The sequence below is a fragment of the Bombina bombina genome, chromosome 10 (genome assembly GCF_027579735.1).
Source record: "Bombina bombina isolate aBomBom1 chromosome 10, aBomBom1.pri, whole genome shotgun sequence".
NCBI lineage: Eukaryota > Metazoa > Chordata > Amphibia > Anura > Bombinatoridae > Bombina > Bombina bombina.
In genome coordinates, this window is record NC_069508.1 from 163,457,462 (window position 1) to 163,473,942 (window position 16,481).

General features: G+C 41.8%; 1 protein-coding gene across 6 annotated transcripts in view; it reads left to right on the forward strand.

The window, feature by feature from the left end:
* The window catches only part of CC2D1B (coiled-coil and C2 domain containing 1B), a 129,534-nt gene that overhangs the window by 46,257 nt on the left and 66,796 nt on the right, over positions 1-16,481 (forward strand). For all 6 annotated transcript variants that reach the window (XM_053693470.1, XM_053693473.1, XM_053693472.1 and 3 more), the window contains exons 12-13: positions 12,901-12,973; positions 13,094-13,197. In XM_053693470.1, coding sequence (XP_053549445.1) covers positions 12,901-12,973; positions 13,094-13,197 — 177 coding nt within the window. The remainder of the gene's footprint in view (positions 1-12,900; positions 12,974-13,093; positions 13,198-16,481) is intronic.

The window sequence follows — 16,481 nt, forward strand, 5'->3', positions numbered from 1 at the left end:
TCTGAGACTTCCTACATTGAGATTGAATGCTTAGTCCTGTCTAAAAACATTCTTCAGATAAGGTCATTGACACTCTAATCCAGGCTTGTGAGCCGGTGACTCACCGGATGTATTGCAAGGTCTGGAGAACCTATCTATCTGGGTGTGGGTCTCAAGGTTTTCTTGGCATAAGGTGAGAGTACCTCATATTCACTTGTTTTTTCCAAGAGGGTTGGAGAAAAAGTTTGTCAGCCAGTTCTCTGAAGGGACAGATCTCTGCTCTTTTGGTTTGGTTACATGAGATTTCTCTTGTTAAGTGTGTTCAGTCCACGGGTCATCCATTACTTATGGGATATATTCTCCTTCCCAACAGGAAGTTGCAAGAGGATCACCTAAGCAGAGCTGCTATATAGCTCCTCCCCTCACATGTCATATCCAGTCATTCTCTTGCAACCCTCAACAAAGAAGGAGGTCGCGAGAGGAGCTGGAGTTTTTACTTAATTATTCTTCAATCAAAAGTTTGTTATTTTAAATGGCACCGGAGTGTGCTGTTTTTCTATCTCAGGCAGTATTTGGAAGAAGAAACTGCCTGCGTTTTCTATGATCTTAGCAGGCGTAACTAAGATCCACTGGCTGTTCTCGACATTCTGAGGAGTGGGGTAACTTCAGAAAATGGGAATAGCATGCGGGGTCTCCCGCAAATGAGGTATGTGCAGTACAATATTTTCTGGGAATGGAATTGACTAAGAAAACACTGCTGTTACCCGTATGATGTAAGTACAGCCTTAAATGCAGTAGTAGTGACTGGTATCAGGCTGATAAATGTATGCACAGTAGAGTTATTTTCTAGGGACTAGAATTTGACTGAAAAAATACTGTTAATACTGATATAATGTGTGAGCCTTAACTGCAGTAGAAGCGACTGGTAGCAGGCTTAATAATAACTTTACACAGCATCTGAAATGTTGTTTTTTAAAACGTTTACTGGCATGTTAATCGTTTTGTGAGGTACTTTGGTGATAAATCTTTTTGGGCATGATTTTTTTCCACACGGCTAACGTATATTTCTGCATAGAAACCGTTATATCAGGTCTCCCACTGTTGTAATAGGAGTGGGAGGGACCTTTTTTAGCGCCTTGTTGCGCAGTTAAAATTCTAGCACAGTCTTCCTGCTTCTTCCTCTTTGATCCAGGACGTCTCCAGAGAGCTCAGGGATCTTCAAAATTCGTTTTTGAGGGAGGTAATCAGTCAGTGTGTTTGACTGTGATAAAAGCGTTAAATCTTAATTTGATATCCGTTTTGGGTACTGAGGGGTTAATCATCCTTTTGCTAATGGGTGCAATCCTCTGCCAATTAATACATTTAAAGAATTGTTGACTATAACTGAACTAGTTCTTTGTTATTCAATTGTGTTTTTTAAAAAAGCGCTGCAGCGTTTTTTATATTGCTTGTAAACTTATTGAAGTAATTTCCAACCTTGCTAGCTTCATTGCTAGTCTGTTTAAACATGTCTGATACAGAGGAATCTGCTTGTTCATTATGTTTAAAAGCCGATGTGGAGCCCAATAGAAATATGTGTACCAATTGTATTGATATTACTTTGAATAAAAGTCAATCTGTACCGATAAAGAAATTATCACCAGACAACGAGGGGGAAGTTATGCCGTCTAACTCTCCTCACGTGTCAGTACCTTCGTCTCCCGCTCGGGAGGTGCGTAAGATTGAGGCGCCAAGTACATCAAGGCCCTTACAAATCACTTTACATGATATGGCTAATGTTATGAAAGAAGTATTATACAATATGCCCGAGTTAAGAGGCAAACGCGACAGCTCTGGGTTAAGGACAGAGCGCGCCGATGACACGAGAGCCATGTCTGATACTGCGTCACAATTTGCAGAACATGAGGACGGAGAGCTTCATTCTGTGGGTGACGGTTCTGATTCGGGGAGACCGGATTCAGAAATTTCAAATTTTAAATTTAAGCTTGAGAACCTCCGCGTGTTGCTAGGGGAGGTGTTAGCGGCTCTGAATGATTGTGACACGGTGGCAATCCCAGAGAAATTATGTAGGCTGGATAAATACTATGCGGTACCGGTGTGTACTGACGTTTTTCCTATACCAAAGAGGCTTACAGAGATTATTAGCAAGGAGTGGGATAGACCCGGTGTGCCTTTTTCCCCTCCTCCGATATTTAGAAAAATGTTCCCTATAGACGCCACCACACGAGACTTATGGCAGACGGTCCCTAAGGTGGAGGGAGCAGTTTCTACTTTAGCCAAGCGTGCCACTATCCCGGTGGAGGATAGCTGTGCTTTCTCAGATCCAATGGATAAAAAATTAGAGGGTTACCTTAAGAAAATGTTTGTTCAACAAGGTTTTATATTACAGCCTCTTGCATGCATTGCGCCTGTCACTGCTGCAGCGGCATTCTGGTTTGAGTCTCTGGAAGAGGCGATTCGCACAGCACCATTGGATGAATCTTTGAGCAAGATTAGAACCCTTAAGCTGGCTAATGCGGCTAAGAATTCCGGATTCGCCATACAGGCGCGCAGAGCGATATGGCTTAAATCCTGGTCAGCAGATGTAACTTCTAAGTCTAAACTACTAAACATTCCTTTCAAAGGGCAGACCTTATTCGGGCCCGGCTTGAAGGGAATTATTGCTGACATTACTGGAGGTAAGGGCCACACCCTTCCTCAGGACAGGGCCAAATCAAAGGCCAAACAGTCTAATTTTCGTGCCTTTCGTAATTTCAAGGCAGGCGCAGCATCAACTTCCTCCGCTCCAAAACAGGAAGGAACTACTGCTCGTTATAAACAGGGTTGGAAAGGCAACCAGTCATGGAACAACGGCAAGCAGGCCAGAAAGCCTACTTCCGCCCCTAAGACAGCATGAAGACAGGGCCCCCTTTCCGGAGACGGATCTAGTGGGGGGCAGACTTTCTCTCTTCGCCCAGGCTTGGGCAAGAGATGTACAGGATCCCTGGACGTTGGAGATTATATCTCAGGGATACCTTCTGGATTTCAAAACTTCTCCTCCACAAGGGAGGTTTCATCTGTCAAGGTTATCAACAAACCTAGTAAAGAAAGAGGCATTTCTACAAAGTGTACAAGACCTCTTAGTGATGGGAGTAATCCACCCAGTTCTGCGAACGGAACAAGGGCAAGGGTTTTATTCATATCTGTTTGTGGTTCCCAAGAAAGAGGGAACTTTCAGACCAATCTTAGCCTTAAAGATCTTAAATGAATTCCTAAGGGTTCCGTCGTTCAAGATGGAAACCATTCGGACCATCCTACCCATGATCCAAGAGGGTCAATATATGACCACAGTGGACTTAAAGGATGCCTACCTTCACATACCGATTCACAAAGATCATTATCGGTACCTAAGGTTTGCCTTTCTAGACAGGCATTACCAGTTTGTAGCTCTTCCCTTCGGGTTAGCTACGGCCCCGAGAATTTTTACAAAGGTTCTGGGCTCACTTCTGGCGGTACTAAGACCACGAGGCATAGCGGTGGCTCTGTACCTAGACGACATTCTGATACAAGCGTCAAGTTTTCAAACTGCAAAGTCTCATACAGAGATAGTTCTAGCATTTCTGAGGTCGCATGGGTGGAAAGTGAACGTGGAGAAGAGTTCTCTGTTACCACTCACAAGGGTCCCTTTTCTAGGGACTCTTATAGATTCTGTAGAGATGAAGATTTACCTGACGGAGTCCAGGTTATCAAAGATTCTCAATGCTTGCCGTGTCCTTCACTCCATTCCAAGCCCATCAGTAGCTCAGTGTATGGAAGTAATCGGCTTAATGGTCGCGGCAATGGACATAGTGCCATTTGCGCGCCTACATCTCAGACCGCTGCAACTATGCATGCTAAGTCAATGGAACGGGGATTACTCAGATCTGTCCCCTTTGCTAAATCTGGACCAGGAGACCAGAGATTCTCTTCTCTGGTGGTTGTCACGGGTTCATCTGTCCAAAGAAATGACTTTTCGCAGACCAGATTGGACGATTGTAACAACAGATGCCAGCCTACTAGGCTGGGGAGCAGTCTGGAACTCCATGAAGGCTCAGGGATCGTGGACTCAGGAGGAGAGACTCCTCCCAATAAACATTCTAGAATTAAGAGCAATATTCAATGCTCTTCTAACTTGGCCTCAGTTAGCAACACTGAGGTTCATCAGATTTCAGTCGGACAACATCACGACTGTGGCTTACATCAATCATCAAGGGGGAACCAGGAGTTCCCTAGCGATGTTGGAAGTCTCGAAGATAATTCGCTGGGCAGAGTCTCACTCTTGCCACCTGTCAGCGATCTACATCCCAGGCATGGAGAACTGGGAGGCGGATTTTCTAAGTCGACAGACCTTTCATCCGGGGGAGTGGGAACTTTACCCGGAGGTATTTGCTCAATTGATTCGTCGTTGGGGCAAACCGGATCTGGATCTCATGGCATCTCGCCAGAACGCCAAGCTTCCTTGTTACGGATCCAGGTCCAGGGACCCGGGTGCGGTGCTGGTAGATGCACTAGCAGCCCCTTGGGTTTTCAACATAGCTTATGTGTTTCCACTTTTTCCGTTGCTACCTCGACTGATTGCCAGGATCAAACAGGAGAGAGCATCGGTGATTCTGATAGCGCCTGCGTGGCCACGCAGGACCTGGTATGCAGACCTAGTGGACATGTCGTCCTGTCCACCATGGTCTCTACCCCTGAGACAGGACCTTCTAATCCAGGGTCCTTTCAACCATCCAAACCTAATTTCTCTGAGGCTGACTGCTTGGAAATTGAACGCTTGATTCTATCAAAGCGTGGGTTTTCGGATTCGGTTATTGATACATTAATACAGGCTTGGAAACCTGTTACCAGAAAAATTTACCACAAGATATGGCGTAAATATTTATATTGGTGTGAATCCAAGAGTTACTCATGGAGTAAGGTTAGGATTCCTAGGATATTGTCTTTTCTACAAGAGGGTTTAGAAAAGGGCTTATCCGCTAGTTCGCTAAAGGGACAGATTTCTGCTCTGTCTATTCTTTTACACAAGCGTCTGGCAGAGAATCCAGACGTCCAGGCTTTTTGTCAGGCTTTGGCTAGGATTAAGCCTGTGTTTAAAACTGTTGCTCCTCCGTGGAGCTTAAACTTGGTTCTTAAAGTTCTTCAGGGTGTTCCGTTTGAACCCCTTCATTCCATTGATATTAAGCTTTTATCTTGGAAAGTTCTGTTTTTGATGGCTATTTCCTCGGCTCGAAGAGTCTCTGAGTTATCTGCCTTACATTGTGATTCTTCTTATCTGATCTTTCATTCAGACAAGGTAGTCCTGCGTACTAAACCTGGGTTTTTACCTAAGGTTGTTTCTAACAGGAATATCAATCAAGAGATTGTTGTTCCATCGTTATGTCCTAATCCTTCTTCAAAGAAGGAACGTCTTTTGCATAATCTAGACGTGGTCCGTGCCCTGAAGTTCTACTTACAGGCAACTAAAGATTTTCGACAAACTTCTTCTCTGTTTGTCGTTTACTCTGGACAGAGGAGAGGTCAAAAGGCTTCGGCTACCTCTCTCTCTTTTTGGCTTCGTAGCATAATACGCTTAGCCTATGAGACTGCTGGACAGCAGCCTCCTGAAAGAATTATAGCTCATCCCACTAGAGCTGTGGCTTCCACCTGGGCCTTTAAGAATGAGGCCTCTGTTGAACAGATTTGCAAGGCTGCAACTTGGTCTTCACTTCATACTTTTTCCAAATTTTACAAATTTGACACTTTTGCTTCTTCGGAGGCTGTTTTTGGGAGAAAGGTTCTACAGGCAGTGGTTCCTTCTGTTTAATGTTCCTGCCTTGTCCCTCCCATCATCCGTGTACTTTAGCTTTGGTATTGGTATCCCATAAGTAATGGATGACCCGTGGACTGAACACACTTAACAAGAGAAAACATAATTTATGCTTACCTGATAAATTTATTTCTCTTGTAGTGTGTTCAGTCTACGGCCCGCCCTGTCTTTTTGAGGCAGGTTCTAAATTTTAAATTATAACTCCAGTCACCACTGTAGAGCTGCGCATCTTCACCTGTCTCACGATTCGATTCGATTACGATTATCATCGTAACGATTCGATACGATTCGATTCTACGATGCATCGCGATGCATCACGATTACTGCACTATTTCTGCCCAATTTTTAAATTTTTCAGAAAAAAAAATTCAAGAAGTCAAAGTATTGAAATAAACTCTTTTTTTATTTTATTAGCTCAAAAAAGGACACTCTTCCTGTGGCAAAGTCTGAACACAGCAGACAACAACAGTTTATAGAACAGTAAATACTAAATGGCAATTGTTGTATTGGTTTGGAAACAATATTATGGCATCAAACTGTAGTTACAGAGTACGTAGTGTAAAAAGTGCAGTGCTCACAGTGTACTTCTTCAGTAAAAGAAAATATTTAAATGTATATATTATATATTAGTAAGTAGTACACTATACACTTGTAAAGAAACATGAACAACAAATAAATGTCTAACCTATCTATGTTGGTTTTAATTTAATTTCTTTACTTACTTAGTAATAATAATATAATAGACATTAAATTAAAACCCAAATAGATAGGTTAAGCTTAAGTTACCACCATAATACCTTATTTGTGTGAAAATTGTCCTCAGAAAACAAAACATAAATCCCTTATAGGTACAAAATTACAGGTGCAGTCCACTGTGCCTTCATGACTGTCAATTTGTGGCAAACAAACATCACGTGAAGAATCTGGAACACAACACACAGCACAGAGTGTGCACACAACACACATGTGATTGTGACATAAACAATTAGTTTACACAGTTACAGACTTACAATAGTACTAGAGAGAGAGACATTTAAAACAAGTAGCATTGAACTGAACTACTATAACTACAGTTTCTTCTTGATGATTATATTATCTTTATGGGATCACAAATATAATTAGTTAGTTATTAGTTACTGTTAAAGCAGTACTACACACAACTGAACAGTGACTGAGTCTGTCACTGAACAGTACACAGCAGTCACACACAAACAAACAATACATAAAAAAGGACACAGACATCAAGGAGTAAATCATGGTGAAGAAAGGGTGGCACGCCACTCACCTGAGGTGTGTGTGCTTTATTTTTGTATTGTGCTGTTGTGTGTGGCACTGTGTGTGTGCTGTACTGTCTGTAGTGTACAGTATATTTGTGATCCAATAAAGATTTACTCAAGGCTTTTCCTTCCCCTATAGTGGGGTTTGGCTTCAGTCTCACTCTCTGCATAGTGCACTCATAGACAGTTAGACAGTCACACTCACTAGACACTCAGACACTAGAGACACAGTGGGACACACACACAAACAAAAACATTCAATGGCACCACAGTCAGCCACAGTCACACTCACACTCATAGACACTTAGACACTGGGACAGACACACAATCACATACAAACAAAAAAATTCAAAGGCAGTTAATACAATCATCTCACACACACTCATAGAGAATGAGATACATACAAACTTTTCAAACTGGCACTCACTCACTCACAGACACACTCACACACTCATAAAGAGACAGTTAGACACTGCAGTACACACATTGTTATTGTTAACTGGTTGGTTATATTCGGTTAACCCCTACAGATCTGCCTGGGAGTGGGTGGGATGGCATTTGGGATTGGGATCATAAACAAAAACATATGATATCTTTCTTAAAGGGTCTATTTAAAATAGACAATTTTTAGTGTGAAAGAATAATATTAATAATCCCTTATGCAGTGTGCACTATGCACTCACTGCATTGCAAACAATACAGGGGTGTGCTGTAACAATAGCACAACATCTACAAAACAGAGCACTTCCTGATTGGCAAACATCACAGTAACACTAGAAGTAGTAATAGACATTATACAAGAAGTAGCATTGAACTACTAGATTTACTAACTTTGATTATCAATATCTTTATGGGATCACAAATATATTGTTACACAACACACACACAGTCACAGTCACACACAGTCAAACAATACCAAAAAAAACACACATCATAAAAAGAGTGAATCATGGTGAAGGGTGACACTGACACGCACACATGAGGTGTGTGCAGTTGTGTGTTGTTTCTTTTGTATTGTGTGTGTGTGTGTGTGACTGTGACAGAGTGACGTGGTCGGTCGTGTCGTGTAGTGTACTAGTATATTTTGTGATCCAACAAAGATTTACTCAAGGTTTTAAGCTTCATTTTTCAAAAAGCTATAAGCTATATAACAGTAACAAATATAAAATAACTTAACAGTAGTCTGCACTGGGCAGTGGGGCACACAGCACTTTCTTCTGGATGTGCCAAAAAACATTAAATATTAATATTATAAACCTGAATCACTACTCAGAATTATGGAATATGTAGGTTTTTCTGTAAGAACACTAGTTGATCCACATGCTCTGGTTTGAGGGTGCTTCTTTTAGCCGTTACCACATCTCCTGCAGTGGAGAAAACCCGCTCTGCAGACACGCTTGTACCTGGGATACACAAGTATCGCTTTGACAAATGAGAGAGGAGGGGAAATATGACCTCATGTACATGCCACCATTTCAAAGGGTCTTCAGTGAGAGGCAGAGATGGGGCTTTACAATATTTCTCTATTTCCTCTTCAGCCTTGGCATAGGGGGTCTTGGGTTCTATTGTACCTTCAGTGTCAGTGAAAGACTGTCCCAGCAAAGTCATGAGAAGCGATGTGGACTTTCTTTTGGGAGGAGAAGGGTTATCCTCCTCGATGGCTGATTCTTCTTCCAGAGTTTCTTTTCCCTCAGGCAGTGGCACTTCATCCACGTTTGTCCTCCTAGATGTAACTGTACTAGTACACTCAATCTGTGTTTGAACAAAAGAATAGAAAAAATAGCATTCATTATTACCTCGAGCAGCCAGCCAGCTAATGCTATGTGTGTGCTCAGAGAGACAGTAATGCATAAATAAATGCATACAACAGCTCACATCTATTCAAGAAACATGATGCAATTAAAATTACCTCCAAGGATGCAGCCTCCTCAGTCACTCCTCTGTATATCTCCAATCTCTCCTCCTCTGTGAGAATAAAAGGCAGTCCCTTAAAACGAGGATCCAGGGCAGAGGCTGTATAAAGTATCTTCTTCTCTGCCTCACTGCTGTACCTCTTCAGGAGATCTGTTTTGATGGCATTCTTGATCTCATGGATCATGGGTGTGTCTCCCATGGTGTCTGTCATGTTCTGGAGCAGTTGTGCATTTAGAGGGGCAATGAGAGAAACAGTTGGATTGCGCTCTTCTGACATCAGTGTGGTTGCATCTTTCATTGGCTTTAATGCACTCACAGCATCCTCTGCATTTGACACATCTGTTTCGTTGAGAGTGCAGAGATCTGACTCACTTTTTCTGACTTCTGGAGACAACAATGTGGCACAGATTGCAGGTTGCTGTTCTAGGAACCTCTCGACCATGTCATATGAGCTGTTCCACCTTGTTGTCACATCAGTTATTAGCTTATGATTCTTCAGGCCAAGACATTTCTGTTTTTCTTTCAGACAGTGGTTTGCTGTAGTGCTGCGGTGAAAAAATGTTGATATTCGTCGCACTCTGCCTAAAAGCCTGGAGAGCGTGGCCACTTTCAGCGCCCGCTGGGATGCGAGATTCAGTGTATGGGCGAAGCATTTTACATGAGGGAATTTTCCAACTTGAGCAGCAACAATCATGTTCGAAGCATTGTCGGTCACAAGCACTACAGATTTATCGGACAGCTGCCATTCTTCCACGACACGAGACAGTAGCTCCGCCAGATGAGAACCCGTGTGAGACTCATAAACTGCTCTCGTTTGCAGCACATGCAACAAGATCTTCCAGTCCTTGCTAATGTAATGTGCAGTTACTGTTACATAAGACTCCGTCGTGACTGAAGTCCATGAATCACACGTTAGTGCGACTCGACTGGCTTGGCTCATTGATGCAATTACCTGAGCTTTTGTTTCTTGGTAGAGTGCAGGTATAACGTTTTCTGTTAAGTGATTGCGTGACGGGATCTTATAACGTGGCTCTAGTGTCTTCAACAGGTTGCGAAACCCAAGGTTTTCCACAACAGAGTAAGGCCGTAGGTCCTTCGCTATGAAAGTTGCCACAGCTTTGGTTATTCTCTTCCCTTTTTCAGAGTTGGGTGGCAAAGTTGACAGCATTGCATCAATTCTTGGCTGATGAGCTTCAGCTAGTCTTGTTATTTCCTTGGCAGTGGCACTGGCGACAGCGGCAGGGGTTAGCATCTCAGAGTGAAAACGTCTAACGTGATTTCTCAAGTTAGTAGTATTCCCTAGGTATTTAATTTTTGTGTGACAGGCTTTACAAACCGCGTGTGTCTTGTCCAATTCGTGCTTTCCAGTATGTTCATAAAATCCAAAATGTGCCCAGATGCTTGCTTTTAAAATGCTAGGTGCATTTTTTATCTCTCTATCTTTTTTGTCTCCCTCTGTCATTTTAGCATGACATGTACATATGTGACGGATGATGTTGTTGTCAACGTCAAACTCTGTCAGTGTTAAAAAAAAAAGAAAATACACTAAGTTCCAGTTGTCAAAATGTCAAGCCGCAAATGTAAAATCAACAAGTACTAGTAACTTCAACTACTTTGCCAATGCCATACATTTTGCGAACATAAATTTTAAAACAAATTGCATTGTGATAATTGCAGGGGACATCACTCACTCACTGACACAGTTACTGTAATATATTACACACTTAAAGGTGCAAAAACCCAAACATTTACTTTCATGATTCAGATAGAGAATACAATTTTAAATAAACATCATAACTAACTCTTCTATTATTTAATTTGCTTCATACTTCTCAGATATCGTTTGTTGATGACATATTAGCAATGCATTGCGCACAGCACACACATTACTTACTAAGTATATAATACTTTGTGCACAAGGAGGAGGCTATGCATTTCAACAAAGGATAAGCAAATTATATAATAGGGAAAGTTGTTTAAAATTGCATGCACTTTCTTGAATTAATATATTATTAAAATATTAGAACTTCAGACCAGGCCATCCATCCATGTGAAAAACATGTAGATAATAGATACAGATTAGACTAATAGAGACATTATTAGACAATAATAGTATACTATATTTATTTATAATACATTTTTTATATATGCAATATTATTCAATAATGCAGCAATTAATTATGCAGCAGCCTGAGCCTCAGTCAGCTCAGCATACTACGTTAAGTAAATAAGGCAAGTATTTAATTGTTACCCCTTATTGTGTAATAAATGTGATTGTGTACCCCTTATTGATTTGCTCTTTAAGTAAGTTAATAATTAGTTTACCTATTGGCAAGTAGTAGGCAGTTGAGGCAATAGGCAGGCATGGCAATGGCAATTATGGCATGGCATTGGCAAAATGTACAACGTTTTGGTAACTATTAACTAAACAAACAGTTAGTTAGTCTAATTCTCACCATAGGTCTCCTCCTCTGTCTCCCACAAAATAAAAATGAGCCCGCCGTGTAGCTGTAGTATACCGCCGTGTACCATCATCAATCTCAGGCAACAAACTCCTGCTTTGCTGCTTTGCTCCTACTGCGTAACTTCGGCACTTCAAGAGACCGCCCATGAGCGCCCATGTTGCTTTATTGGGTGACGTGACGTCAGTGACGTCAAAACGATGTACCGCGCACTTTCTTTTACGTTTCCTGGAGGCTGGTCACGTGGGTAACGTTAATCGATTATCGCGTCTCAGCGCATCGATGCAGAATCGTTTCATGCCGCATCGCGATGCATCGTCAAAACGATTATTTTTGACAGGCCTACACCACTGCACCCTATAGTTTCTCCTTTCTCGTCTTGTTTCGGTCGAATGACTGGATATGACATGTGAGGGGAGGAGCTATATAGCAGCTCTGCTTGGGTGATCCTCTTGCAACTTCCTGTTGGGAAGGAGAATATATCCCATAAGTAATGGATGACCCGTGGACTGAACACAGTACAAGAGAAATAAATTTATCAGGTAAGCATAAATTATGTTTTTAGACAATTTTACGGACGTTCAGTCCTTTGTTCAGGTCCTGGTCAGAATCAGGCCTGTGTTTGATCCTGTCCTCCTTGGAGCCTTGATCTAGTTCTTCGTGTGTTTTGCGGCAGGCTCTTTTTGAGCCTATTCGATCTGTAAAGTTTTGTTTTGTTGGCTTTTCTTCTGCTCGTGGAGTTTCAGAACATCTACTTTTAAGTGTGATCCCCTTTATCTTATTTTTCATGCGGATAAGGCTGTTCTATGTACTATATTAGGATTTTTTCCCAAGTTGGTCTCGAACCGCAATATCAATCAAGAGATTGTAGTTCTTTTTTTACAAATTTAAAGTATTTACCTTAGCTGAGGCCGTTTTTGGGAGAAAGGTGCTTCTAGCGGTGGTACCTTCTGTTTAGCTCCGCCTGCCTTTTGTTCTCTCTCCCTTTCCATTCTGTGTCCTTTCTGGCTTGGGTATTGGTTTCCCAACAGTAATTGAATGGAATCATGGACTCTCCATGCCATTGGAAAGAAAACATAATTTATGCTTACCTGATAAATTATTTTCTTTCCTGACATGGAGAGTCCATGACCCACCCTTTTTTTATAATTTTAAGGCGGCATTTATTTTTATACTCTTCAGGCACCTCTATACCCCTTGTGTTTCTCTTTCTCTTTCCTTATTCCCTCGGCTGAATGACTGGGTAATATGGGAAGTGGGAGGGATACTAAAACTTTTCTGGGGTGTCTCTGCCTCCTCCTGGTGGACAGCAGTTGGATTCCCAACAGTAATTGATTGGAATTGTGGACTCTCCATGCCAGGAAAGAAAAGAATGTATCAGGTAAGAATACATTTTGTTTTCGTGCTTGGCAGAGTCTGTTTCTCTAAAATTCTCATTCTGTAGCAATACCAGGATGCCATCCGGGCTCACAAAGCAGGACGACAAGTGAACTTGGCAGAGCTTCCAGTTCCACCTGGTAAGTTGTCTGCAATGTTAGAATTATATACGGAAGCCACATCCATCAGTACTCTGCTCAACGCTTTCAGTATTATGCTGGAGGATGTAGCATGAAGTTATAATCTCTTCCCTGTGACAGGATTTCCTCCGCTACCTGGTATGGAGCAGAAAGAAGGAGAGGGAAGTATGGCTCAGGTACTGGAGGCCGCACACAAGCTGGCAAACACAGAAGGGGAGAATGAGGTTAGTAAATATCTGAATTCCTGAGCGATAACGGACTAGGTGGTCACACGTGAGCATACAGTGAGTTATCCCTAAACCCCTAAACCAATAGGTACTGTTATGTTTTATAGCTGTGGTTCCCACCTTGATCGGTTACGCACCAGGTGCTACTGGCTTATTATTCTATGGGATACATACACTGCAAGGTTTTCAGCTTCACTACACAGATAGTGAGTGTATAACAAGCTACCGAAGTTTCAAACTTATCAACAATCCAATTAAACAATTATTCCAAACCTTAAACTGAACAATCACATTTGTAACTATAGTTTCAATCAGTGTGTTTTTTAGTTAATTAAATAAAGAATTAATTAATAAAAAAATCAAAAAAATCAGTGGATCAATGAAATTTGATAGTAGACTTAAAGGGACAGTCAAGTCCAAAATAACTTTCATGATTCAAATAGGGCATGTAATTTTAAACAACTTTCCAATTTACTTTTATCACCAATTTTGCTTTGTTCTCTAAGGGGGCAGTCTGCAGAGGCTTAGATACAAGGTAATTACATAGGTAAAATGTGTATTATTATAACTGTATTGGTTATGCAAAATTGGGGAATGGGTAATAAAGGGAATATCTATCTTTTCTCCAACATTGGTGTGTCCGGTCCACGGCGTCATCCTTACTTGTGGGAATATCTCTTCCCCAACAGGAAATGGCAGAGAGTCCCAGCAAAGCTGGCCATATAGTCCCTCCTAGGCTTCGCCCACCCCAGTCATTCTCTTTGCCGTTGCACAGGCAACATCTCCACAGAGATGGTTGAGTATGTGGTGTTTAGTTGTAGTTTTTTAATTCTACTATCAAGTGTTTGTTATTTTAAAATAGTGCTGGTGTGTACTATTTACTCTGAAACAGAAAAAGAGTTCTGTTTGTGAGAGGAAGATGATTTTAGCAGACAGTAACTAAAATCGTTTGCTGTTTCCACATAGGACTGTTGAGATGAAGTAACTTCAGTTGGGGGAAACAGTTAGCAGACTTTTCTGCTTAAGGTATGACTAGCCATATTTCTAACAAGACTGAGTAATGCTGGAAGGCTGTCATTTCCCCTCATGGGGACCGGTAAGCCATTTTCTTAGTCTCAAACAGAATAAAGGGCTTAATATGGGCTATAAAACTGGTAGACACTTTTATGGGCAAAATCGATTGCTTTATTTGGGCATTTTATACATGTTTATGCTTGTAATTCATACTTATAAGCTTGGGGAACGTTTTTTAACGTCAGGCACTGTGTTAGGCACCTTTCCAGTCAGGAAGGGCCTTCCCAGTTGTAGACTGAGCCTCATTTTCGCGCCATTACTGCGCAGTTACTTTTGAGAGCAAGACATTCAGATGCATGTGTGAGGATCTGAAAGTAGTTGGAAAAGTTCCTAGAAGGCTTCATCTGGTATCGTATTCCCCCCTGGGTTTGGTAAAGTCGCAGCAAAGGCTGTAGCTGGGACTGTAGAGGGGTTAAAACTGTAACCGGCTCCGGTTGCTTTATTTTAAGGGTTAAAGCTCTGAAAATTGGTGTGCAATACTTTGAATGCTGTAAGACACTGTGGTGAAAATTTGGTAAATTTTGAACAATTCCTTCATACTTTTTCACATATTCAGTAATAAAGTGTGCACTGTTTAAAATTTAAAGAGACAGTAACGGTTTTGTTTTAAAACGGTTTTTGTACTTTTTTGACAAGTTTAAGCCTGTTTAACATGTCTGTGCCTTCAGATAAGCTATGTTCTATATGTTTGAAGATCAATGTGTGTCCCCCTTCAAAATTGTGTGATAATTATGCCATAGCGTCCAAACAAAGTAAGGACAGTATTGCCACAGATAGTAAAGTTGCCCAAGATGATTCATCAGATGAAGGGAGTAGACATAGTTCTACATCATCTCCTTCTGTTTCTACATCAGTTTTGCCCACGCAGGAGGCCCCTAGTACTTCTAGCGCGCCAATGCTTATTACTATGCAACAATTAACGGCAGTAATGGATAACTCCATAGCAAATATTTTATCCAAAATTCCTGCATATCAGAGAAAGCGTGATTGCTCAGTTTTAAACACTGAAGAGCAGGAGGGCGCTGATGATAATTGTTCTGTCATACCCTCACACCAATCTGAAGGGGTCATGAGGGAGGTTTTGTCGGATGGGGAAATTTCAGATTCAGGTAAAATTTCTCAACAGGCAGAACCTGATGTTGTGACATTTAAATTTAAATTAGAGCATCTCCGCGCACTGCTTAAGGAGGTGTTATCTACTCTGGATGATTGTGACAACCTGGTCATTCCAGAAAAATTATGCAAGATGGACAAGTTCCTAGAGGTTCCGGTGCACCCTGACGCTTTTCCTATACCCAAGCGGGTGGCGGATATAGTGAATAAGGAGTGGGAGAAGCCCGGCATACCTTTTGTCCCCCCTCCTATATTTAAGAAATTATTTCCTATGGTCGACCCCAGAAAGGACTTATGGCAGACAGTCCCTAAGGTCGAGGGGGCAGTTTCTACTCTAAACAAGCGCACTACTATTGCTATCGAGGATAATTGTGCTTTCAAAGATCCTATGGATAAAAAAAAAAAAAAAATTGGAGGGTTTGCTTAAAAAGATTTTTGTACAGCAAGGTTACCTCCTGCAACCCATTTCGTGCATTGTTCCTGTCACTACAGCAGCGTGGTTCTGGTTCGAGGAACTAGAAAAGTCGCTCAGTAGAGAGACTCCGTATGAGGAGGTTATGGACAGAGTTCACGCACTCAAGTTGGCTAATTCTTTTATTTTAGATGCCACTTTGCAACTAGCTAGATTAGCGGCGAAAAATTCAGGGTTTGCAATTGTGGCGCGCAGAGCGCTTTGGCTAAAGTCTTGGTCAGCGGATGTATCTTCCAAGACAAAATTGCTTAATATCCCCTTCAAGGGTAAGACTCTCTTTGGGCCAGAATTGAAAGAGATTATTTCAGACATCACTGGGGGAAAGGGCCATGCCCTCCCACAAGATAGGCCTTTCAAAGCCAAGAATAAGTCTAATTTTCGTTCCTTTCGCAATTTCAGGAACGGACCGGCCTCTAACTCTGCATCCTCTAAACAAGAGGGTAATGCCTCTCAAACCAAACCAGCCTGGAAACCGACGCAAGGCTGGAACAAGGATAAGCAGGCCAAGAAGCCTGCTGCTGCTAACAAAACATCATGAAGGAGTAGCCCCCGATCCGGGACCGGATCTAGTAGGGGGCAGACTCTCTCTCTTTGCTCAGGCTTGGGCAAGAGATGTTCAGGA